The sequence below is a fragment of the Parasteatoda tepidariorum genome, chromosome 9, assembly GCF_982258835.1.
Source record: "Parasteatoda tepidariorum strain Cologne lab strain chromosome 9, Ptep-v5.0, whole genome shotgun sequence".
Lineage (NCBI taxonomy): Eukaryota > Metazoa > Arthropoda > Arachnida > Araneae > Theridiidae > Parasteatoda > Parasteatoda tepidariorum.
Window position 1 is genome coordinate 53459648 of NC_141763.1, and position 26946 is coordinate 53486593.

The window sequence follows — 26946 nt, forward strand, 5'->3', positions numbered from 1 at the left end:
CTGCTATTTTGTGTTCTCCGTTTTTCTTCTTTCTTTTTCCTCTCAGTTAGAGATCAGGTTTCTGAAACATACATTAGGACTACCTTATGAGTGTATTTTGTTTTTCTGGAAAAAAAAAGTGAGATGTCAATAAAGTGTGAAGTCCAAAAAGCGTTTTGTTCGCCGATGAAATTAGGATTTTAAAGATAATGTCGCTGCTGTGTTAACAAAAGATTCAAGGTAATTAAAACCAGGTAATGGGATTTTTTCCAGCTACGAAATTTAACGTGAAGATAAAGTACTAACAAAATTATTATAAGAATTTACTTTTTTCTTCAATATAATTTAACATTATAAGGCAAGAAAAAAATCATAAACATGTTTCATTAATATCACACTGCGACATGGCCATTTTAGTATTTAGTAAAATCAATCCTCTGATGCTTTTGATTTGACTCTGCATTGATTTAATACGTTTTTATTCACTTAGTTCTCTATATTTTAAGAAAATTTATGTAAATAAAAATCTTCAATAATTATTGCTACTTTTATTTTCCAGAGCAGAATTAAACTTAGTAAATCTTATTCACTATATTACCGACACAACTGGAAAATTTACCAAACAAAGCCTTACATAGCAAAGATATTGCTATAAAATTCTGATACAAACATTTTGGTTGAGTTATGAAATTGTAAATATTCTTTAATCATATGCATGGACCATTTTAAAAAAAATTCATGATTTTTCAAGGTAATATTTTCTTGCAAACTTGAATATAAAAGGAAAAAAAAGCAAATTAATATATACATTTGGAAGACACATTTTTTGTACAATAAGCAAGTCTTTATGGTACAATAAACAGTCTTACTTTATGTAAGGACTTTAAAGTTTTTAAAAAATTTAAAGTTACAGTTTTTTTTAAAAAATTGTTTTTATACATTCTAATCTTTTAAAACATTTAATTCTATTGCAATTTGTCTCCAGTTTTCTTTAATACCTTTTTTGTTTTTTACTATTACTTACTTATAGACTCATTTGTTTGACAGGTATAAATGAGTAAAAAAAAAATCATTACTTATGAATCTTAATATTGTGAAATGGTTTCGAAAATTTTGTTATAATTAGTTTTGTAGCTACTAACTCTCTTTCTTTCGTTGCTCTCAAGCAAAGCAGTTCTTTTTATATGTGGCATTGCTGTTAACAATTGTAACAAACATACTTACTGACAAAGAAATACCCGACAGTGTTTGGGAAAAATTTCTTCTAAGACAAGTTCTTTGTAATGGGGAAAAATCAAGAGAAAACTGTTAAACTCTTGCTGAGTTGCAGAAGAGTAATTTGATATAATTTTCCAGCAACGCTGAATTCTTCAACGAAGTTTTCCCTAAACATAGTGGAGTATTCTCTAAAAAATTTTAATAAATGTGAGTAAAATTAATTGTATCGTAGTTTAGCATTTAGTTCGTAACAATACTCGATTATTTTAAGCTGCATAATTTTATTTTCTAGATAATCATGCAAATTTCGATTAAATTAAATGCAGTAAAATGGCTTTTCTTTAACCAGAGGTTAGTTTATAAATTTAGAACAGAGGGCTCCGTGGTTTAGTGATAATTTTTGTTCAGTGTTGTTGAAACCGCATTTCTGGTTGCAATGATATTATTTGTTTTAATGATGTTACCTTCGGGTTACCATAGTTTTTATTTATCGTTACTTTATTGGTTCTAGGTTAATTTCATATATAATTCTAGGTAAATTGGTTTATTTTCAAATCACCAAATATAAGGGGATTCTCAATTATAAACTATTGCCATTTGGAGATAAAAAAAAAATTCACCTTTTTTAACTTCGTAAATTTTAATAAATCATGTCATAATTCGTTATAAAATATTGTGTTTTTGTCAAGCCTTGTAGTTCAAAATCTAAATTAATTCTTTAAAAAGTTTTTTTCGATGCAAATTCTAGTTAAATTACATATAAGTTTAGAGTAAAAAAAATAAATTATCAAAATTAGAAATTTATAGTGATTAAAAACTAAATTAATTTATAAAAATGCATTGTTAATTAATGCTTACTTTCTCTGATGTTTTAAATTTTCTAATTAAGCAACCGAAGCAAAGTAATGACTCAAAAACGAGACGTAAAAAATGTATTTTACCTGTAAAATGTTTACAAATAATCATCAATTTTAGATTTTTTCTCTCCATTATATCCTAGTATTTTCACTGTAACCCTATCTTCAATTTTATAAAATTCATACAAACACGGATGGAAAAGATAGTATAAACAATATTTTTAATCAAAAAATTCATAACTCTTTGAGGATAAGAATTTAAAAAAAAAAATAAAACACTAAAATTGCTGAAGTTATTTTAGTTTAGCTCTAGTAGAACAATTTATTTAATTGAATTCTTACATTTTTTTGTTTACTTTGTGGTTAGCATTGAAAACTACAGCTCTTCTAGGAGTTAAAGTGTAATGTGTTCTGAGCTAACGTAATAGTAAATTACATGATTAAACATTGTGGAATATTTGTTCAACCAACATGCTTCTCAAAATTATATTTTAGGAAAAAAAATCTCCTGGTACGAAGTAACATTTATTAATAACATGCATGCTATTAAAATTTTAATTAATTAAAGACCAGGTGTTGTAAAATAATGTAATAGGAAATTACAAGCAAAAAATTATAGATCAATTAATTGATCACTGTAATCAATTACTTTAATTCAAACTACAAATCATTATTTGTACCCAATCACTGAATACTAGTAATTATTGCAAATAATCAAGCATTTGCAATTGTAATATTTACAACTACAATTATTCATGATTATAAGATATTATATTATGAAACATTTCTTTATTAACTGTTTTAAACATAATATAAAACTATTTTTATTGAAATATTATTTTAAATAAAACTAATTTTTAACTGATTGAAAACCTAATTAAGCTCATGTTATCAGGAAGTTTCATATCATTAACCATACTAGCGGTTAGTTTTTCTTTATTAATTACTACTTTAAATATATTTCGAAACCTAGACGCATAATAGATATCAATGCATAATTTTACCTCTTTTTTTTTTAACTCGAAGAGAAATTTTTATATTTGTATATTTTAAATACAATTTTCTTAATTGATAGATTTTAAGCAAACAATTATCACAAATAATTGAGTCGTACAACATTTACTTAAGTAAGTGCTTTAATATAATCCATTACAGAAGATATAGAAACTATTTCACAAAGTAACGGATAAATTATATTAAAATCTTCAAACTATTTTACAAAAGACTGGAATGTATACAGGATTCATTCACGTATTATCTTTGTCAGTGCTTTATGCATTTCAAGCTCTCACACATTCACACACACGTAAAACGTTAGTCACTTGCACTTGATGTGAAAAAATAAGCAATTAGAAAAATAATGTCAACAAATATAAATTCACTGTCCATTTCAGTATAAGACTTTGGCTCTACCCTGTAGTGTTCACTCCAGCCAATAGATGGCGTCACTGTAAATTAGGTCCATCACAAAAATATTTTCTGTACTGTCATTTCCTTCAGCAGTAAAAGTTCATATCTTTGTGTGACGCATATGGCTGAAATCCAGATTTTTAGTCTTTCGAAAAAAAAAAAAAATACAACATCAAAGGAACAACTGGTCGGAGGGCCGTGCTGCCCGCAGCGAGGACTAGCCACCAGAACTCACTATTAAATATTTTTTACAAAGTTTTTTAATCCTATTGTTTTTTTTTTACTTGACTTAGACAATAATCACTATCTTGGATTTTCTCCTCCCAACAAAAAACTGCTTGAAAATCGTTTGAACGCTATTAAAATATAACACTAAAACCTTTTACTTTTGGCAAAGTATTATTTAAACTATGAATGTTAATTTATTTCAAACATTCAAATTTTAGATAAATGATAATTTTTTACAAATCATTTCTTAGTAATAAATAAATTTTTATTCACCGAGATATGGAATAGGAATAATGCGTGTGTAATAATTTTTGTATATATATGATACACACACACACATATATATATATAAACGCGAATTTTAAAATTTAATTTCAGTCACATTTTCGTATCATAGATACTATTCCGTAAGTAACAACAATCAAAATAAATAAATTCACTCTCTAATGCATAATAGCGTTATTGTTAAACTGATAAATTCAAGCAGCTTAAGCTAGTTGGAAAGAAGCATGGTCCAAGAATGGGCACAAATAGCATCAATAGATTTAATCAATGCCTCTGTGGATGATATTGTTCTTGCCTATTTGAACAGAAGTGAACTTGTGGTAAATAAAGTTCTTGTTTCTTTAGTTGAAAGTGTTCGAGGTATGGTGATTGGCTGACGGTGGCCACTTGAAGTGCCTCTTGCAATAGCGAGGAGCTCTTCTCTGATGATTCTGACTGGAACGGTTTCGTTTTCGTTCTCACATCAGGAATCTGAAAGTTAAGAACGTCTAAGTAAGCGAAATAATTTTTAATGCATTTATAGATCTAATATACTTAAAAAAAATTATATTAAATAATGAAATAACTAAAATAAAATAAAAAATTTCACATTCTATAATTTTATATATGCATTATTTGTTTTCAACTTGAGAAATATGATATCAATCACATAACCAGAAAATTTTGTTTCGCCATCATATAATGCTCAGTCATTATCTAGGCTTCATCATCCAAAAATGATAAAATAAAACAAGCATGTTCATACTAGTGGTTATTTCAGTTAGAATCCCTTAATAAAACTTGACCAAAACATCGCTGGGCAACTCGCATAAAATGATGGTTTTCACGGTTTCTCGAATGGTGAATCATTTTTTGTCCAGTGAGCTTACAATAAAAGCGTTAAATTTCCCTAGAAGCGCATTTAATAGTAACGTAGTTTAAAAACTATTATTAAACTTTTCGGAATTGCTCGGAAGAGCCCATTATTGATCTCCTGAAAGCATTATTTGAAAGGTCTTATTTTAAGTTATCAATGGTATCAAAAACCTTTTATTTCTTGGTAGTTTTCATGGATCAGCAAATTGACACATATAAATAATTTGACTAATAATTTCAGATCTTCCAACCTTCTGAAATTCAAGAAGCTTGATACTTTTTGTAGACCACTGCATAGAATAAGCGGAACAATAAAGATTGAAAAACTAAATAAATTCACATATTCTTTAATTTAAATTTATACAAGCAATTTTTTTACTCCGAAAACTGAAAAAATAATACATCAATCTATTGTTTTAGCAGATTGAGAGCCTTATATATCATTTTATGAAATATCATGCAAAAAAGTTTTCTAAAACTTTTCCTTCTCATGATACTGTTCTCGATGATCTAAAAATTTTACTTTATCGTACCATATCGGTAAACTCTTTAAAAATCTCGAGATTTTGTAAAGATTTTAATTGTAATATAAGTTATAATAGACTAAAAAACATTCCAGATCCCAAACAATTACTTAAAAAATACCCAATTTGATTCTCATGAAATAGTTAATTTTATCTTTAATTTAAATACCAATAATTTTGAGGTAAAACTTGTAATGATGTTAAAAATCTAACAAGATAAAATGGTATTAAGAATCTTCTTATGAAGTGGTAGCCACGGGTTAAATTAGTCTCTGGTTAAGTAGACTTGACTTGATATTTTAAGAACTAATATTTTAATTTTACTAATAGTTACTAGGCGAACAATATGAATCAATTTTCTACAAAAAAATTATCAAAAACACAAGCAATAGTTCAAAGTGAATTACCATGGATGGGGTATGCTGTTGCACTAGGCAGTGGCTGATCCCCTCCTCCACGCTCTTCGGATAGTATGCGTTGTACTTCCGCCGCGATTTCCTGCGAAAATAACAAAAATAAAAAATAAAATTAACTAAAATCCAAAATCATGATATGCATTTAAAAAGCTAAATAATCGGGCATTTGAATTACTGTGTTAGACTAGAAATAATTTTAGTAAAAAAAGCTATAAAAAATTGCATTGTAAAAATTTGGCTTTTAGAAAATTGTAATGTAAAACTGTAATACCTTACTGGAAAATCCCTTTTCAAACAAAATATTTTAAGATACATTTCTTTTTATCAAAAAAAAAAAAAATTATTATTGGTAAAATGGAATATATAAATTCGATTCTTTAAATATAATTTATTTATAAGCGCCACTGAATCTATCTACCAGATTATGTAATTAAATTATGAATTATATCTTTAATTTAGTACAAAATTAGCGGTAATTTGTGTATACTTTAAAATTATTATTATAAACTAGGTCTTTGAATATTTTTGAAAATACAGCATTAGTAAAAGAGAGCATTTGCATTTTGACGGTGACAGATTTTGTTTATAGCTAAGGAATGAACTACTTATATATTACCTCAACTAATGTACTCAGTTTAATAATTAATTATGTATACTTAATTATTAAACTGAACAAGGAATTCATGAACAAGGATATACTCAGTTAGAGCTAATACAATAAATGGTTGTCTTTAGTAATTCCGCTAATTATTATTTCGTTGTGAAAACAGACAAAATTTTTATTTACAAAAAATAATTAATTAATGTGAGGAAGTGATAAAAATATCGATATTGTGTAGTAAGAAAAGGCTCGAGGCAACGATTTTCATAGAACGATATTTAAATATAATTGTTTTCAATTGATTTCGGAGGGGGGGGGGGGGATATTAAAGTTGGTATTTCCACTTTAAATTCCAAGTTGACCAATTCATAATCACAAACTATTATTAAAAGTTCATTTTTAATTTTGCCATATTACGTTCTCATAAGTTAAAACAACGCTTTAACTTAGACGAGTGTAGTTAAATATTACCGCTAATTAAATATACTGCTATTATAAATCGATATTTTTAGATTTATTTCTGTTTAACTAAATATGCATTCTAATTAAATTCTCCCTAACTATAAGTATTTGTATTCTTGCTTACGTGAACCATAATAAAATAAATTCAACTTTTTTGCTGGGGGAAAGATTTGTTTGAATTGTTTCTTTTGCCAATCACCGTTACTCATATGATTACTAAAACTGGCTCTCTGCAGTCGCCATTACAAGCCAAAAATAACAGACGTAAAGTACATAATTTTTTTACGTTTCCAAGTGCTTAGATAAAATCTTCCTAACTGAATATTTTAATTTAAAGCCATATTACAAACCATAGTTTAATAATTTTTGTCTTTAAATTTTTTGGCGAAAATTGATTAATCTGCGTATTTTACATAGGTAATAAAAGAATAAAGGATCGAACTTTGCGTAAAAATAATATTAATAAAGCATTTAATACGTACTTCATTAGATAAATAATGAGATAGATAAAAGCTATGAATGCGACTATTATTAGCACTCCACCAGCGATTCCCGCCGTTTGAATCTCTCTCTCTCTGCTGGCTGTAAACATAAAATAAACACAAATTAAGTTACAAGTAGAAAAAACACACACACAAAATACATCTATTTATATACAATTCATCAAAAACGTAATATAAGGAACTTCAGCGGACGTTTCAAGTTATGCTTATTAAATCATACAGACCAAATGAAAGAATTTATTAAAAGCATATGACAATATTTAAAATTGATTTTACTTTAAGTGCAAATAAATCAAACAAAACTTTCTACTAATAACGATGACCTTTAATGTACTAATAAGCATATAGGTAGTTCGCTTGGTCTATTATTAGAGCGTCGTTTTATTTAATTTTTAGTATCACTTTTTTGCTTGTGAATCTTTGGCTTCTAGCGGACGGTTTTTTTTCCGCCCTCAGTAATCATGTTTTAATTTTCTGTTGTTTTTCGAAGTAATAGTTATTAGAACAAAAAAAAGGTAAAATTTAATTGATATTTCATGTAACGTGATTTTTTTCAAAAAGTAAAAGTCTCAAGGGAATTTGATTGAACGAAGATTACAAAACAGAGTTGATACAAAAAATATCTGAAAAAAATAGACTGAAAAAATTCTGAACAATTATTATTAGAAAAAGAAAAATCACAAAGCATGAATTCCATTGGTAGTTTCATAAGTTTTGCGCAACCGGAGTTAAAATCCTCAGCAGTAGGCATTATTTATTATTTATTTTTAAAAGACAATTTTAATTTAAGTTATTTTTTAAGGAGACAAAGAAGAGAGGATAAATGTAGCATTATGCGTTTCTATCTTTCACAACTGTATTTTATCAATTTCGTATTAAATTTGGTGTAAATTATTATGTAAAAGATATTGTTAATAACATTATTTATTGAAAATTTGAATTTCAAACGAGGTGATCAATTTAAAATTATTAAAATGTTCACGGAATGATAAAAGAAAAACTTCGAATTAAAATTTGAACTGCAAAAAAGAAAAAAAATTCTGATTATTAAATATAATTAATACAACTTTTTTAGGAGTAAATTTTAAAATTGCTTTCTAAATGTGCAGTTCATAATGTAAATTTCATCAAAATGTTATGCTTAATAAAGATTTAACCGCAGTTTATTGCATAAATTTATATTTCGTAAATTTATAATTTATATTTTGTTCCTCAGACTTTTTACAGAACAAATAAAAATTATGATACTTTTTCACTAAAAATTTAGTAAATCTCAGTTAAATAATTTACAAGGTATAATTTACAAGGTATTTGCATAAATTTATATTAATTAAATTATACCAACAAAAAGTTTACAATGTATAATTTAACTTAATATGTTTTATACGTTACTGAAATATAAGTTTTTTAAAGTCTAAGTCTTTTTTAAAGTTTCTTAAATAATTGAACTTATAATTAATTACGGATCTTAATGAATACTTAGTTAATTGTGTCAGTGAATCAATCTAAATATCTCTCAAAAGTTTTTAACTATTCAATTTTGGATACAATTTCGAATTCGGTTTAAGTTATATCAAATAAAAAGTTTCAGAATAAAAAAAGGACCTATATCTACTCTCAGAGGGCTATTATTGCAATAACGTCTATTACATTACATAATTATTGTAATTCTATTCGTAAATTCTAATACATATAACGAATAATGCACGTTTTACATAATTAATGCATGATTTTCATATAACAATCAAAGCATTGGGAAAACAAATACATTGTACTACATCTTAAAATATATAGCTTCTGTGTTTTAGAATTTCTTTCCGATATAATTACATATCTAAAATCAATTTAGAAATAATCAGAGACACTGATATGCAATGTAGTAATAATCAGAGACACTGATATGCAATGTAGTAATAATCAGAGACACTGATATGTAACGTAGTAATAATCAGAGACACTGATATGCAATGTAGTTGTTTGACCTTTGCTAATTAAATTAGAAAAGAAAATTATAAGTACATTATACCAACAAACCATTCAGAGAACATCAAATGATGCGTACTTACGGAGATAGGAACCGTCCAAATCTTTGAACTCACATCGTTGACCCATATAGCCATCCGCACATCTAGAAGTAAATAAAAAGAAGACACATTAAGAACAATTTATTACAATTATTTTATAATTCTGAATCTTTTAAGTTATCAAGTAATATTTTTCTCTATAAATAAAGTTCTTAAAAACCAGCAGCAATGAACTTAAAATACTTTTGCCTAAATTTGTGTACGTGAAAGGTGTATAGTAAACGAAAACGTGATTTTGCCCACATTTCATAGGTTACATTTTGAAGAGGTAATTTCTTATAAAACCTGATTAAAAATAATATTTAAATAGTAATAGATTAATTGACGAACAAAACTAGCCACAAAATGCAAAACAAATAATTTTAATTTATACAATGTTTTAATTGGTTCTCTATTTTAGCATAAATTTCTTTACACAGAAAGCAGATTATAATTAGTAATTATGAAGGCCACTCGAAAAAAATCAAACTTTTTAATGAAAATCTTGACGAAATGCATTTAGAAAAATCTTCTAAGTAAATTTACATCTTATCTTTTATCTAGAAATCTATGTCTAAGTGGAGGAATGTTCTTCCGAAAGTCAAATAAAATTTATCATCATTAATTAGGGATAGTGTTTCGAGTACTTATACTCCTTGAGTAGGCGATTGACACAATAAAAATATCATATTGCGCTTGTCTTTTTTAATACTTTTTTATGTGAATTTTATATAATGGAAGAGAAAATATACTTACTCGCAGTTATATAAAATTGAATCCCTGATCTTTACTGCGAAACATGTGGCACCGTTTAGGCAGTACCACTTGGCGTAGGCTTCTGGGCACGCGTAAGTTTGGAAGGTAATGTTGGGCCGCGTTGTGGCAATCGTTGTGGGACGAGGACGATTTGGTGTAGATCTCGACGAACAAGAAACTGAAATAGAAATCACTCTTATAAAATAAATGTTTGGATAGCATATTCTTTTATATGTACACTTAAATTTAAATTGTTCAAGTACTGTGTATTATTCACAAGTTGCTATTAATTTCCAGGACAAACCAAATGACTTCCGAAAATATTATGTGAATTACAAGCCCATTTAATACATTTGAAGAAGTAACTTCAAACTGATGCAACACACATCTTTAGCTGTGAGTAAAATCTTAACCTTGTTTTTATTTATTTGTTTTTTAAGCAAATTCTGGTTTTGGAAAAGTCTGCATAAGATTTGTCTGAAGATTTTCGTGAATGATTTTGGTCTGTAACATCAAAACCAAAAAATTTGCTTCGAAGATGTCGAAGTAAGGCAGGTGAAGGTTAATTCGAAATATATTAAATGAGAATGTAATTCCAACAATATTCTGAGCAGTTCAGTTCTGAAAATAAATAGCTGCAACTTTTAAAATCTATGCTTTGGTTCAGTTTTGTTTCTCAAAAATTACCATTCTTATAACAATAATCAGAAAAAAATGGTTATCATCAATTACTGTGATTTGGCTTACATGAGAATTTATCAATAGTCATTTTTTCAACTATTATGTAGATTTTGTATTGCATACACTTTCAGAAAAATCAGATTAGCGTCATACCATAATGTCGTGCAAATTTGCTGTAATCTTAATAATGTTTGAAATTGAATCACAAGACGAACAATAGAAGGTAAAATCAAGTTTAACAAGTATGTACTATAAAATTGTACAACCTAGCATAATAATAAAGTTGCAGCAAGTTCGAACGATAATATGGTTTGACACACGCCAAAATTTCTTACTGTGCATTCATTACATCAAAAATAATTTCTCATAACCTATTTTTTTTAAAATTAAAAATACTTAAAACCATTGCATAAAATTGTTCAAGTATTTTTAAAATTGGTAATTAATTCTTTTTATTGAATTACAAATTTACGGAAAAAAAAATGAAATTGGTTGTTGCATTTGCATGGATTGTATTCATGGATGTTTATCAATAAAGAAAACAGCGGCCATAAGTTTTCAACAACAACGTTATTAAATGTAGAAAAAGCTCCAATGAAGAATCCTTAATGTACCTTTTTTTTTCCAATTTTCTTTACTTACATTTAAAGATTTTTTTTAATGGCTGCATAGTTTTCAAAAATAAACACATTAATCACCGAGACGTAAAGGAAACGGAATGCATAATTGAGGCATCGTACGGTGACATTCCTGTCTTAATAGAGCCACTGACACCCAGGGTGATCCCGCCTCCCTAACTTTATAATGACAATATATCTTCATTCCTTTATTTGTATAGCGGGCCACCATAACAAATCCATCACAAATGCAACCGACCTCTGAAGTAAACAAGAAACGAAAAGCGATCAGTAGTTTCTGCACCATGGCCCACACACGACTTAAGAAAAAAAAAATTCTCGAATCTCACTTTACTTTTCTTCCACCACGAAGAATAATAAAAAACAAATAAATAAATAGACGGTAGAGAAGGGAGGGATGAAATGATAGCGGTCATCCACCAGTAATCTTTAAATGAAGCGATCACAGTCCGTCGATTACAGGGCGCACGATCTATTTTCAGAAAAAAAGAAGCCCCGACTCCGCTTGGCCAAAGAGGCGTGGTAGTTGGCAACAACCGAAGGGCGACGCCTTTTTTGCGCCCGCTCTCTCCTTTGCAACTCACAAACGAGACACAGGCATTCATTTTTTTTATTTATTTATTTTTACTTTTTTGTTAATTCTTTTGCCTCGCCGACGATAAAGTATACATGCATATAAAGATTTTTTTTTCTTCCAAGAGACCACCAAGAGCTGTAAGCCCACCCCCGATGAAAGCAATATCTCCGCAAAAGAAAAAGGCGAAAAATTTCTTCAAAAAATTAAGCAAAGAAAACTTGAAAAGACAAATTTATGTTCTGTTTGTAATAAGAGGGGCACTGATTTATACATAATTTGCGAAAGGAAATTTTTTTTTTTTTTGAAGCGAATTGCTAACAGAGATATTAAGGGCAAAAAAAAGGAAAAGAAAAACTGGTCGAAGGGCGAGTAAAGTTGTTTTTACAAAATGTTTTAACATTCGTAAGAAGCGAATATTAGTTCTTCTAGGTGCTGTAAAGGTCTTACATTATCCATCTCATAACTTAAAAATCCTTTTTTTGTATTAAAATATTAAATTTTTTAAAGTTAATAAAAAATGTCCTTACAATACTTAGTAAATGAAAACAAATAATATCTTTTCTGTATTTATGTTTTTAAAGTAAACAGTATCTTTAAAATTATATATTATTTAATATGTAGTATATATTTTTATGTGAATATTTTCCACTTGAAGAATTTAGTAATGAAGACTCACAACGGAAAATTATTTATTAGTTTTTATAAGTAAGAGTTTTACTGTGTATAAACTAAGGATATTTACATCTTCCGCAATTTAAATAGTATAAAAACTACGTATCTTTTTTAAATAATTCGTTTTCATTATCAGACCTTTTTATTTATTAAATTATTATAATTTTTTTGTTCGCTGCCTTAAAAAGAGAGAAGTTCATTCTCTTGAATATAACGCCTGTAGACTCATTTTTAAAATACATACATTAAAAAATACATGTACATACAATTTACTTCATACAAAATAAATATTTGAGTAAGATTTTTTTAAAAACAATAGTAATTTGATTTATATTGGATTTTTTTGACTTCAAAAAGTAATCTATTCAGTTTTAAGTTAAGCGGATTTATTGTTTGATAGGAAAACTTAGCACCTGTAAATGCTGTCAATCTCCTATCTAGTAATACCCCTTGGCGAAAATTCCCCACTGAACAGCTTTGCTTCAAAAATCACTAACTTTTACGACTTATTTCAAGAAACCATTCAATTTCTCCGCCTTTCAAATGCTAGTCACAAGTAAGTTATCGTGTTCTTTCACAGATTATATTTAGACTCGTAAATTTTCACAGGTTCTCACAACATTTCCATTTTGGCACGATTTACCGTGCAATTGCGGGCGGTCTCCTGCCACATTTGTTCGACCCCCAAGGTCCAACCCAGTGTCCAAAAAGGTCAACAAAAGGCCATTTTGAGGTAGAGCGGGGTGACCGCCTCAATAATGGAGACGTCAAACGAACCCCTGGGGATTACCTGGCGGTGCCATCAGAGGACTAGCTTAATGGAGAGCAACCACGGGGAGCAAGACGGATGGTAGATTGTTTGCGGAGATGTCAGCTCTCCGACATTCTATGTGGCCACCGTGTAGAGAGGCCCCTTTTGTGCTGGGAATCCATTTAGGCAATGCTTTTTGAAGGGACTTATCCCTTGTTTTGGAATGTCTTCAGCAGACTCCAGAAGAGAATAAGAAAGTTTCAGCTTTTTCACAAATGTGTCAAAGTAAGTTCCTTTTGTAGCCTCCATCAGAAAGACCGCCTTTTCTTCACTCCCGAAAGAAAGTCTCCCTGGTATTTCAGGAATCAAACTGGGAGTGAAAACGTCAAAAAGGGAATGATCAGAAACTTTCGCTGGTTTCGGTATGTCAGATAGTTTAGTTTCATGATGTGAAATGAGAGAAAAAGTGGTTTCGTTATATGAAGTGGCTCAAAACTAGTTTCAATATTATGCGATATGGTTCAAAGCTAGTTCGATAAACAAAATATCTCTAAATTTATATTATCGGTGTCGCTGCTCTTTAATTTCACATCAGTAATTTTTTTTAAAAATTAATATAAAAAATATTAATATGGTTAGTATAATTTTTTAGAAAGAAAATCCCGAAAAATAAGTAGTTTATTGATCATTTTTATGCTATTTATAATAAAGAAAAGTTTTAATCAATATTTTTAATATTAAATTTTTGATTAGGGCACTGTTAGAAATATTTATTAAACATACCAAGCATATGTGGTGATTAAATAATAACGACAGAAAAAAAAAATCTGCGTTTGCGTAAGATGTGTATGTAATATATAGTATATTTAAAAAAAAAAATTTTTTTTTTGGGGGGGGGAGGGTTGTAAAAAATAGAGCAAAAAATGTATGACTATGACAAGGAGATACTGTATAATGATTTTAAAGTTAAAAAGTAAATGAACGTTAATACAGAGTTAAGAAACCCTTTAAGACCGAGAATTGGTTAATAAGTTTTCATTGTTAGAAGAACAAAATGCAAACAAACACCAATTTTGATGTAAGCAATCTAATAGTAATATTTCATGGTTTAAAAATTGAATTTTTAAACTGATTGCAGATTTTTCAGAGACAGTAATTTGCAAATAAATGCTAATACAAAAAAGCAATCTATTTGTAGATTTTTATGGTTTCGAGAAAGTAATTGAAGACAATGCTAATTCAAAATAAAGCAATTTATTAGTAGATTTCAATGCTTTCAAAAATGTAATTATAGTTAACGATAGTATCGATTACTATACTCTTATTATAAATTTGCATAATTGTTCCAAAAAGTTGACAGGTTGAATGGAAGAGTTTTATGAAAAACATTATGAAGCAAAGTTCAGTTAAGCTAAATGCATATTTTATTTATTTATTTATTATAATCCAAGAAATAGACCTTAACAAAAAATACCAAGTCCTGGCGATGAAGTCGCCAACTGAAGAACCTGCTGATGTATTTCCTAGATCAGGTAGGCCACAAGTGAAACGATACAACAGAGGGCCACCTACGGTACGAGAAGGAATGTGCCGACATTCCACACGTTCAGACACACACATACAAAGTGATAGCCGATGACGAACGAGACTATCTAGTTGCTCCCTTTGCCCCTGCAGGTAAAGAGCGCCGATAGTGGGGTGGGTCGAACGAACCGATTATCCAAACCGTCTCTAGACCATTTAAAAGAAAACTCATTTTTCTCCAACTCTCCCTGCAGCCGTGAAATAGGCGATAAGGAAAAGGTGGATAAAGTATGAAAACATTGGTTGCTAGGGGCGGCCTATTTTATTACAATCTGCCATAAGATATTGTCGATTTTTTTTATTTAGTTTTAATATATGCCACTCTCTCCTACTTCCTTGATCTGTAAGGGGGGACAAATGCTAGTTAATAAAACTAACAAAATAATTTTATGTGCACCAAACATTTGACAGTGGACTAAACTCATTACTTTTTTAAATATATTGATGCATTTTTAGTTCAATAAAAATTAATTTATTAGTATCTTAACACTCCAATAGATAAAAATATTTCATAATAGAAAATTATTAGAAGAAAAAGTATTGGCAAGAGATGTAAAAGGTAAAGACAAAAGGAAAGAGTACTACTATACTATATGCTTAGTTGGTAACTATCAATTTACATAATGACTTAATTAATGTTATCATCGATTACACTTGTCAACTCACTAATTACAAGATATTAATATTTTTTAAGTTTTCGAAATTAATTTCCAATCAGGCTTACAGTAACGTTTTTTGTTAAATCTAATACAAAATCTGATATTGATTCGCTTTGAGACGAATTCGCACTGTTTTTCTGAAAATTAAATATAATTACACCCTAAATTTTGGTTTAGATTGTGTATATTTGCCAGTTATGATTGATGACTTGATGAGGTGTCGTAAATTACATTTTTAAGTAAATAAGTATCACACGTCATTGCATACAGTTTTATTTTGAAACCCATGATGATTTATTTAGTTCGTTACAGCGCCGAAGAGGAGGTCGGTCAAGGCCCTGAGCTCCGATCTCAATACAAACCATAAAATAGAGCGACGTATCTAGGTGAAGCCGAAGTTTCTCACAAATTTACACGCTTAGTGTGCTTCATTGAATTGAAGGTATGCTTTGCGACGTCATTACTGTCGAAAGAATAATAACGGTGTTTTATCGGCAAGTCTTTTGCTTTCTTTGTCCATTCAACAAAATCCTAGGCAAAATAATAGTAGTTTGACATTTTAATTGGTTTAGAAAACGCTTAATTTTTGAAACGCAATTGTTTATCGATGTTCCGCGAATACAAATTGCTTAAAAATTTTGTTTATACATATTTTTTAAAAATTTCACAATTTATTAAGATCTGATTTACATTTATACGGGATCTTGGCCCATCAGATTTTTAAGAAATTTCTGATCTTTTTTTTTTCAAATGAATATATTGCTTTAACATTTATTCACTGAATATATTATAAAATTTGAATAGGGAATTTTGCAAAACATATACACGGATTTAAAATATATCCTAAAACTATTGACAGATGTTTATAGTTAAGTGAAAAATTAAATATATATCTTGGACGCAGTTTTTCTCTGAAGTTTATTTATTTATTTTTATGAGAAAACAAACGTGGAAATCTTAATATTAAACATAAATAAATGAAAAATATTATGCATCTTTAGGATCATCCTGAAAAGAAAGGCTACACATTAGAAGCCGAAAGTAAATACTAAACTGAAAGAGAGACTAGGGCTAATAAACAGGGAAGTAAACGTTACAAAATCACCCTGATCATAATCGAGGTCAATCATAGCAAACGAGAAATTAAAATTATCAAAAGCAGTTTATTTATGAGAGAAAGCTGACAATATATACATAAAATAAAACTTGAGATACAAACGCAATAATTATGTAAGTTGAAAAGAAAAAGTATAAAATTCCAAGTTGATATTTTAATTGGTTCTCCTATGAGGTAATTTATTTTACAGATTTTGATGTTTATTAGGTATTAACTTATTTTATTTCATTTTAAAATATTTTTCTTCAAATATATATTGGTATAGCAAACAACCGGTGTGATGAAAGTACATCATAATTGCGCCATATGTAAATTTTGGAATATGTCATTTTTGTCTTATGTCCCCTTTAGTTTTTTAAATTTATATCATTTAAGTTAAATGCTTCCTGCATAAAAATATCCTTAATTTTGGAACAAAACAGGAACCAATAAATGTATTGAAATAAGAAATAATTTGTTGTTTAGCGATAGTAATGTTTTAACAGACCTCATACTTCTCCACTTTTAACGGAAGTGTGCTACCTGTCTCGTTCCTGCACGCTTAGCCAACAAATATCCCTTAATTACACATGAATTATTCCATATTCGACAACGGACCATTTAATTTCCGATTCGTGATGATAAAAAGAAAAGACAACAGCTCAATCACCTGAAATATATGCTTGCGGTTTGGGGTAGTCGATAGCGCGGAAAACCTCACGCCTCGGGTAACGAACCCCGTGAATACACACCTCTCAGTGAAATAGCATCATTAAGCCTCTAATGAACGGGCAATATTTCTAATGAATGAATGTGAATAAAGAACTCGATTAACGCCTGCGCAAAAAGTCATTGGAGCGGAGGTTAGACACCCCCGCCCCAGAATTATTACCTATGTTCATTACCACAAGTATCAAGCATGGATGGAGAGAGGAGTGGGGAGTATAGCAATGTTGCCATCTGTGCACCATCTGCGCCGGAACAACAGATATGGAAGGAAACATCTTGAAGGCAGTGTGTGCCTAAGCACGAAAACCATTTTTTACTCTAATTTGGTAGATCTTTATACTTATACTTGAAAAAAAAAAATCGCGTTTAACTTGAGTCTTTTTAAGAAGCCGGGGGGGGGGGAGAACTTTTCGAACTATTCCAGTATAAAATCTTAAAATTACAATAAATTAATGTAATTATAAATTAAAATTAGCGAAATTATATTTGTTAGCCATAAATTCTTGTTTCAATTTGCTTTTTTAAACCACGATTTAAATATTACAAATTTAAAAAAAAAAAAAATAATAGAGATTTGTTAACAAAACTGAATTATCGCTAAAAAACGATTTATGCATGTCAGTCAAATAGAGTTATGAAAATAATTACGATATTGATGTTAATTTTTATAGATAGAATACTTTCTATATATAGAGATTTAAATTATAAATTATTACTGTAGATAAATGATATGAATGATGTTGATGAACGGTATTAAATTTATAAAATTACAATGAATTTTAAATTAATTTTGTTTGAGTAAATTGTTTTAAATATTCTTCCTTCATATATATTTCCGTAAATAATAAAAATCTATTGCAGATTATAATGAATAAAGAAAAATTTTCTGAAATTATACAATATTTTTTAAGGAAGTACATAATATAAATTTATGTTTCGTTTTAAAAGATAAGATTAAAAGAAATTATTATTTATATTATTTTTTTGAGGCAAAATAAAGAGTTGTTTACACTACTTCAATCGAAGCGTAACCTTCTCTCAATCACATCTGCCCTTTCCAATCGTTTTTATGAACTCAATAACCAGCTGCAAACACCTGGTTTAACTACAGAACTCTACATGTTATTACAGTTACTTGCGGATGGAAGGCAGCAATGAGTGATAAATTATGATGAATAATATCAAGTATTTCCTTCATTTCTTTGTTAATTTATTGTAACAAAGAATAGTAAAAGTAACCTCTAAACTTAAATTAACAATTAATTAAATGAAATATATAGAATAAACTTATAGACAGAACGCGCGCATTGAATGTTCTATAATTAATAAAAGTTATTTAACTGTGGTTCGCGAATTTTATCTTTAGCTGTAAATAAAGATTTCTAACATTTGATTTCATTCTGCTGAGCATATTTATGTGAACATGCTTTTTGGCACTGCTATGTATGAAGTCAAAATATTGCACGTCAAGTTGTACACCCAAAATAGCGGGGTGGCAACTTATGACTTTTTGTATATAGAGAAACAAGAATATTTCGTTGGTCATTATATCATAGCTAATGCTGTGGTATTATATTTATTTTCAGTACGTTTATAGGAAAAATCTTGTAGACTAAGGAAATCTGTAATAAACTTTTACGTAGTTTGGTGCATGTGTACACGAAGAAAGAAATTTTGAGCGTTTCGGTAAAAATTACCAAGCTTTTCGGAGTTCTCATGGAGCCAGAAACACTGTAAATTTTACCATATTCTGGTAGTTTTGATACTTTTTTTCTCAGTGTATATTCATTAAACGAATTAAAATTTTCGCTTAATTTTTGAATGAAAAAAAAAAACTCTCTGAATTAATGAAACTTGTTAAATAAACCCGTATGTAGGCTCAGTGCCTGCGTGGAATATTTCAACAACAAATTAGACCACAAAGAAATTTTTTTTATTTCCACTTTAGGAGTGGTGGGAAAATTATGATTATAATGAATACCGTTTTCAGGAAAAGTCGGTGTCTTTTGAAGTTGTTGGTAGCGTATCATGGCGATCTGCACGAACGTTTGACGGCATCCCGTCCGTGCCTAGCCGTTCGATGCGCGAATTGTCTTTATTTCTTTCTTTTCCTTAGCGGCTTATGCTAATGAAAGCTCAACAGAGGGCGCTACCATTAAATTCAATTGCTTTTTCTTCTCTCTATTCTACACTATTTCTTTCTTTCTTTTTTCTAAAATATTTTTTTATACGGTTAGTTATTAGGTGACATGTCCCTATTTAAAAAGTGAAGCTTTAGTTTTAAAAATCTTTCATGCGTAAAGGAAACGTGTATCCGCTATAGATTATTATATTCATTCGTTATCCGAGACAGGTATAGTTTTGATATTTTTATTCTTTACCCTCCTCCACGCAAGTTTAGTTATGGCACGTTCTGCTTACTAGATATGCGCTATTTTGTAGTAAATAAGTTATTTTATTAAATAGGTAACAAAAAAGTTCTTTTTACTTTTTTTTTAGAATATACATTTGAAAATATTACAATTGATGATTTTATACGTGTAAGCCAAGGGATGCAAGTGATTATCGTGTTTTAAAAGATAAACTCTTCCTTCTAGAAATATGCTTCATTTGCTACCTTCGTGTTAACTGAAAATTTTTAAGCCCCAAAACTTTTACGTGGATATTACAACATTTTACGTGGGTAAAACTACATCGATAAAAAAATTCTGTAAAATTACCGTACTGTATAATAATGTCATTTCTGAAAAAAAAACAAAAAATCATGATTTTGGTTAATAAAACCAAAATATATGGTATTTAAACCATTCATTTAATAATTTTTCCATTCCCATGGCAACAGTTTACCGGAAATTCCAGGTTTCAAAAGTATAGTTCTTATTATACCACACATTTAGTAAAAAATACAGAATCGAAAAGTAAATTTAACCGAATAAATGGCTTTTATGCCATTCTCTAAGGTATGTTAAAATCACCATATGTTAGCACATTTACCAATTCTTTTAAGACTATATTTAATTGTTAATTTCACCAAAATAATTACCTAAGTGCTTCAGTAAATATTACCGAGATTATTGGCGTTTCCATGAAAACAGAAAGACAGTAAATTTTACCATATTCTGGTAGTTTTGATCATATTTTTTTCTAAGTGTAAAAATCGCCGAAGTATTTAGGTTTGAGAAAATTCGAAAGAGAAAAATTTTATTTTGTAAAATCTCAGGTTTGTGTCTTTCCCTAAAGAGCCTAAAATCATTATGAAACATTTTAAAAGTTTTTTTTTCTTTATGAGTTTCAAAGTTAAAATTTTTTTTGTATGAAAGAGAGGATGGTATTTAAAACGAATTTTCTAGTATATTTATATATACCATATTCTATCACAATATTCAACTCAATATACGATATTCTATTATGGCATTTTTTTTTTGATTGAGTAAATTGGTTTAATTACACTGTAAAATATTCTGAAGCATTTTATTCTGCAGCATCGATATTTAATAAGTATTGCTGGGAAAATAACAAATTTGCAAGCCTGTTTAAAAATCCTCTGCCTACTTTCTTCTATATTTTAAAAATTTTTTTTTATTACAACACTTTTTTTTCTTCTAATACAAGATTTCAATTTAGATATTAAGTTATACCAAAAAGTTTTCGCAATTTTCCTTTTTAATCGATATTATTTAGAAATATATTTATTATCTTATAAAAAAAAAAGTGATTTTTTTCTTTCTCGGCGACACATTTCAAATTGCTTTCTAACAATAGAAAGGGGATAAACGAAGAATCTAAAGCAATATATGCGATGTTACTAATTTTTCTGACTATTTACTCTTATTATAACTTTCAAAATAATTTTTAACAAAATAAAAACATCAAGACACTGATTTTTATAATATAAATCGTTAAACACCAGTAGTGTGTAAGTTAGTTAAAATTTGGAGGCAAACTATAATATATTTCTCAGAGAAAAGGTAAATGTAAATTTTGTCTATATTTTTACAATGATAAACGACATCTATAAGTCTGGCAATTATTTCAAATTTTGTAGAAAAAAAAATTAGTCTATTATTACATTCGTAATTCCTCATCCATCACAAAGAGACTTTTTGTATTAACTATTTACGAAAAAAAAGAAAAAAAAAACTACTCGTGTTTTAAAAATAATTTAAAGTTTAAATAATAAAATTTTTATCTGTGCAATAAATTTATTTTATAAATAAAGTGCATTAGGAATCCTTTTAATGTTAATAAATAAAATAATCCTTATCAATACACTTTACGGAATATAAAGCAATTCTATAGAAGTCTGGAAGTTGCGCAAGTTTAATTAAGATATCTCTAATTACAAGACGAACATAAGATTTGTCTGAACACAAAAAAAGGCAGACTTGAAAGGAAAAAAAAGAAAAGAAAAAAAAAGCGGCGAACAGCACAGAATTAACGCAAACAGACGCACGACAAGATGTTTGCACTGTAAGCCATTCCTTCACATCTTGGAAAGATTTCAAAAGGATGAAAGGATGTTTGGAGCACTGTATGGGGATGCAAACTATCTAACGTCAGTCCTGTTGTCGTGACACGCGCCACGGTGGAATAATACTTACATCGCGTGACAAATTTCTTCCACCTTCCCTTGCGTGTTCTGATTGCGAAACTTCTCCTCACGCACCTCCCCCTTCAATCGCTTCATAAGCACCTATATTGAGATATGCTTATGACTTCAAGAACTGTTTTCTTTCTCTCTTTCTTTAGTACATAAATAAAAGTACCGTATATATTTCAACATATGCATTATTCAATACATATCAATGTTATTAAGAAAAAACTAACTCAGCTAATTAAAGAGGAAACTAAGTATATTGTTCGAATTAATAACCGTTTATCTTTTTTATCATCTTGTTATTAATTTAAATATGGCGCAAAAAAAAATATTAGAAGATACGAAGCACATTTTCTGTAAATACCTCAGAAAAGAAAGGAACCAATATGTATCGGAACCAAACTGTTAGCACATTAAGTGTCCCTGTTTAAATAAATAACACATTTATCTATCGCTTCGTTATTAAATTCAATATGGTAAGCAAAATAGGAACAGCTTAATGAAATGAATTCCATTACATGTTTTCCTTATTTGCACTGCGACTGACCATTTTCTTTCTGTCGTGATGAGTTTATTAAAAATATAACAGCTAGTACTTTTGCTGAGAGCAATTAGCAGCAAATTTGATTTAAACAGCTTAATTAAAGAGGAAACTAACCGTATTGCTCAAATTAATAACCATTCATCTATTATATATTTTTTGTTATTAATTTAAATATGGCGGAAAAATATTCGAAGACACGAAGCAAGTTTTGTGCAAATACCATAAAATAGAAAGGAACCAATATGTATCAGAACCAAACTGTTTGTCCCGGTACATATGAAGAACCATTTATCTATCGTATTGCTTTGTTATTAAATAAAATATGGTGGATAAAATGTTCGTAGACATGGAGCAAATACCATAGAACAGAAAGGAACCAACGTATATCGGAATCAAACTATTAATGTATTAAGTGCCCCTGAAGAAAAAAATATTGAAAGAAAAGAGGTCATTTCGTTACAAATACCATATGGAAAGTAAACAGCTTGTATAATTAACCTGAAAACTAAGTGCTGCTCATTTCTACAGAGAGTAGCTATTTTCACTTTATTGAGATAAGTTTATAAAAAATATAACAGGCTGTTCCTTTATGCTAAAAGCAATAAATTTGATCTAAACAGCTTAATGAAATGAAATACTTAACATCGGAGAAAAGCTATTTTATTTGGCAATATAGTGTTTTTAGTGTGATTATAATATAATAATATTTAATGAACAAAAATATGTAATGTTACTCGAATCGAAGGAATTAAGTTTAAAAAATTTAATCCGGGAAACGTAAATTTTGAATAAAAAAATAGATTTGTTAATGCTTTTCTTTAAATATAAAACTAATGACAAAATATAATTTCAGGTACTTCCAGGTGCACCTTAATAAGTTACTTCACATCTGTTCCACAATCTCAGAGCCCTAATGCTGCAGTAGATTTTTTTTTCTCAACTCCCCACCCCATGCAGTCTTTCTTCCGCTATTAAGCTTTTCTTATTACCATACTTATAAACAACAAGGAACAGTTTCTGTAACTTCATAATCAAACATTGAAAAATTAGCTCTGAAAACAAACAAACATTGTTGTTAGTGTTGATATTTTTAACAAACTACTGGAAATTTTGAGGAAACTAAATGATAGATTAACATTGTAATCTTGAAACTTGGAGACAATGGTGAATAACATTGTCAGTGGAAAAAAATATCTATTCATTTGTCGCTAGAGCTGTTGAAGTGGATTGCTAACATCAACGAAATGGTGACATTAGTTGCAAAAGAAAGAATTTTCAATGTTGTCCTTGAGAATCTATGAAGCAATGCCCGTGATGCTTTGATTGAATCAACATACTTAGAGATTTCGAAACATTCACAATAAGCGACCCGGTTTAGAAGATTTTGACTAACTTTCCTCATAACATTTTGTGAACTGTTTCCTTTTTTAACGTAGCAGCAATTTTTAAACAAAGAAAAATTTGCTATGCAACATTGCTCGATTTTAAATAATGATCATTTTTGTCTTAGAAAACACTTTAGGATTATAACATTTAGAATTAGTTTTAAATTAGTGCGTTATTAGTGTCTTAACTATCTTTTCATGAAATTTTTCTTTAAATAGTTAGAGAAGATGAGTTCAATCAACTTCCTGCTTAGTATTTTTATTCAAATTAAGATGATTAAAATTGCCTGTGAATTATTTTTTATTAATTATATTTTAAACCATTAATAAGACATTTATGAAACTTGCTTGCTTTTTTTCACTTCCTTATTTCAAGACTTAAATATAAAAAAATTGCAAAACTAAATGTGAAATTAAATTATTTTTTTGTTATATTTCTGATTTTGCATTACATTTTTTTAAAATTAAATAAAGGCGTAATAAGTAATTTTTAAAGTTTTTATAATTTTTGGTGTTTAAACTATTTATAATAAATTATCATTTTATTTAAAAAGAAAATATACAGGATTGAAAACAAGTTGTATAATTTTTTTGTCAAAAATTTCCAATGGGTAATATTTATTTAATTTTGAGCTTTAGCCAGTAACCTCCTCCTGAGCTTTAAAAAAGAATAATAAAAAAGAAAAACTATTATTTATAAGGGTTTTTTTTTTCTCAGAGCGAATTTTTTTTTTAATAATGAAACACTTAGTTTAAGATTGGAAGATAAGCAAAAAATAATTATACTAAAAAAAATGAAAGCTCCGTTATTTTGTTGCCGTACAAGCTCAGATGGTGGGTTGTATTTGCAGGTGGTGCTGATGCATAGTCGCGCGGAGGGACTGCGTGCCTACCGTGCTTGCACGCACGCGTTTAAAAGCGTCTTAATTTGCCGCTGTTGCAGCTGGCGTAGCTGCACGTAACACGCGCCGTCTTCCATCTGAAATATCTTCCCTTTTCATTTCTAGTGAATGAATAAAAAAAAAAAAAAAGTGAAATTGTAAGAATGAGTGAAACGAGTGCACCGTAACTTAAAGAGAAACTTTACAAACAATGAAAAATAGCTAATTAGAATTTTCGAAGTAATGATTTCATTTAGATGATTTAACTTACAGCGTTTTTAAAATTTTAAACTACCTTTCATAGACGATATCGTAACTTTTGGAAAATTTTTATTTACAAAATACACCTTTATGAAATAGTCAAAAATAAGTTAGATTTGAATTACGTTATAGATAAGTTGAGCTTACATCTTTTAAAAATATTACTTTAAAAGTTAATGACTTTAAAAATTAAATAAATTTGCGATATTTCACACTCGTAATTTCATCACTATCTTGTTATTTATGTAATGGTGCTATAAATGCTTAAGAAGGAAAGATTTATTTTAATATATATATATAATGATTATTTTAATATATATATAATTATTTTAAAAACGTGAATTTATTTCTTCATTTATTTTTTTTTTATATATCAACTAAAATATACTAATTTTTTTAAAAAATATGCGGAGGTTTTAAAAATATATAAATATGAATAAATATAAAATATATACTCTTCGGATATTAAAATAAAATAAATCTAGTTTAATAACATCTAAGCGGAGTAATAAGAAACTGATCCCAAAATCACAAAAAAAAAAAAAAAAAAAAAAACGGTGTTAGTTCAAGCGAATGAAGATATTTGCCGTATTTATACGGCTTCATTCAGTGATCGATCGGGAAGCCTCATATATCTCTAATCTTTATCCTACTCTTTTTAGCATTAGAATGTATTCTCATATATAGCGCTCCCCCCACAAAAAATATAATACAGAATGCTAGTTTATTTAGTCATTTAATTACTCGACATAAATCCGAGATTGTTAATTTAGCTAGAAATTGCACGTTGACTTTAAACTGAACCTGAACCCCTGTAAGCGGAGTTTCGCTGCCGCCGGCCTTTCTGTGCAGGGAATAAACTTTTACGTTTCAGAGACGTCTCAGTTGAAGTTCTCCGGAAGGCTCTTAGTCGTGATCTTTTAGTACTTAAATCGGGGAATGAACGAAAATACCGCAATTTCGTGATTTTTTCTCCTCCAGAAAATGTGAATTTTGATGGCGAAAAAAATCGAACTTTTCATATTTCCGGAAAGAGGTTTTAAAATATTGGTAACAGTAAAAATAACTTAATAAATTTAAATCAAAAATAATTTAAAAAAAAATCTTGTTCATGAGGTAAATATTTTCTACTTTCTCTCTTTTAATTCAATTTAAATTAATTCAATTGAAACAAATTAAAACACTTATATTCCTCATTATGGTGTATATTTTTAATGAGGGTGGGTATATATATATTATATTTTCTCATTTATTTGATGAGAAATACAACTACATTTGTTTTTTAATAGTTGTATTGCTTTATTATTTTATGAATTTATAAATAAATTATACTAAAGTGATTTACAAATCCTTCCTATCGAAAATGTGACTAGCTAGTATTTATCTTTCATATGCTGTGCCGTCTCCTCGATTAAGAAATAAAATACCGATCTGTTTTCCAAAAATTTATAAAGATTTTAATTATCCTGATTGTATTTTCAATCCAAATGTTTACAATACAATTGGCTGAATATGCAAGCATTTGAATGTGAAAATTGAAAAAAAAAAATAAAAAGGGGGATAATAACATTTAACTTATATTAATTAATGACTCACCAAAACAAATGGAAACAAGCAATAAAATAATGAGTCATATAAAGAAAGCTAATGAAAATATTAAGATAGTTTGACAGTTTCCTATTTAATATGGCGTCTGCGGTTGTATCAAACTAATCATTTAGCTGTTCCGTCTCA

The 26946-nt window shown here is 28.6% G+C and overlaps 1 protein-coding gene across 6 annotated transcripts in view; it reads right to left on the reverse strand.

Annotated features, from left to right (window-relative positions):
* Window positions 1-3172: 3172 nt before the first annotated feature.
* Window positions 3173-26946, reverse strand: part of LOC107448055 (protein spitz) — a 128937-nt gene continuing 105163 nt past the window's right edge. For 5 of the 6 annotated variants that reach the window (XM_043040243.3, XM_087151826.1, XM_043040254.3 and 2 more), the window contains exons 3-7: window positions 10158-10335; window positions 9405-9466; window positions 7318-7417; window positions 5764-5854; window positions 3173-4448 (exon numbers count right to left, since the gene is read on the reverse strand). In XM_043040243.3, the coding sequence (XP_042896177.2) occupies window positions 4242-4448; window positions 5764-5854; window positions 7318-7417; window positions 9405-9466; window positions 10158-10335 (638 nt within the window). In that variant the 3' untranslated portion in view covers window positions 3173-4241. Of the gene's footprint in view, window positions 4449-5763; window positions 5855-7317; window positions 7418-9400; window positions 9467-10157; window positions 10336-26946 lie in introns of all 6 variants that reach the window. The other variant, XM_043040250.3, reaches the window with a different exon arrangement.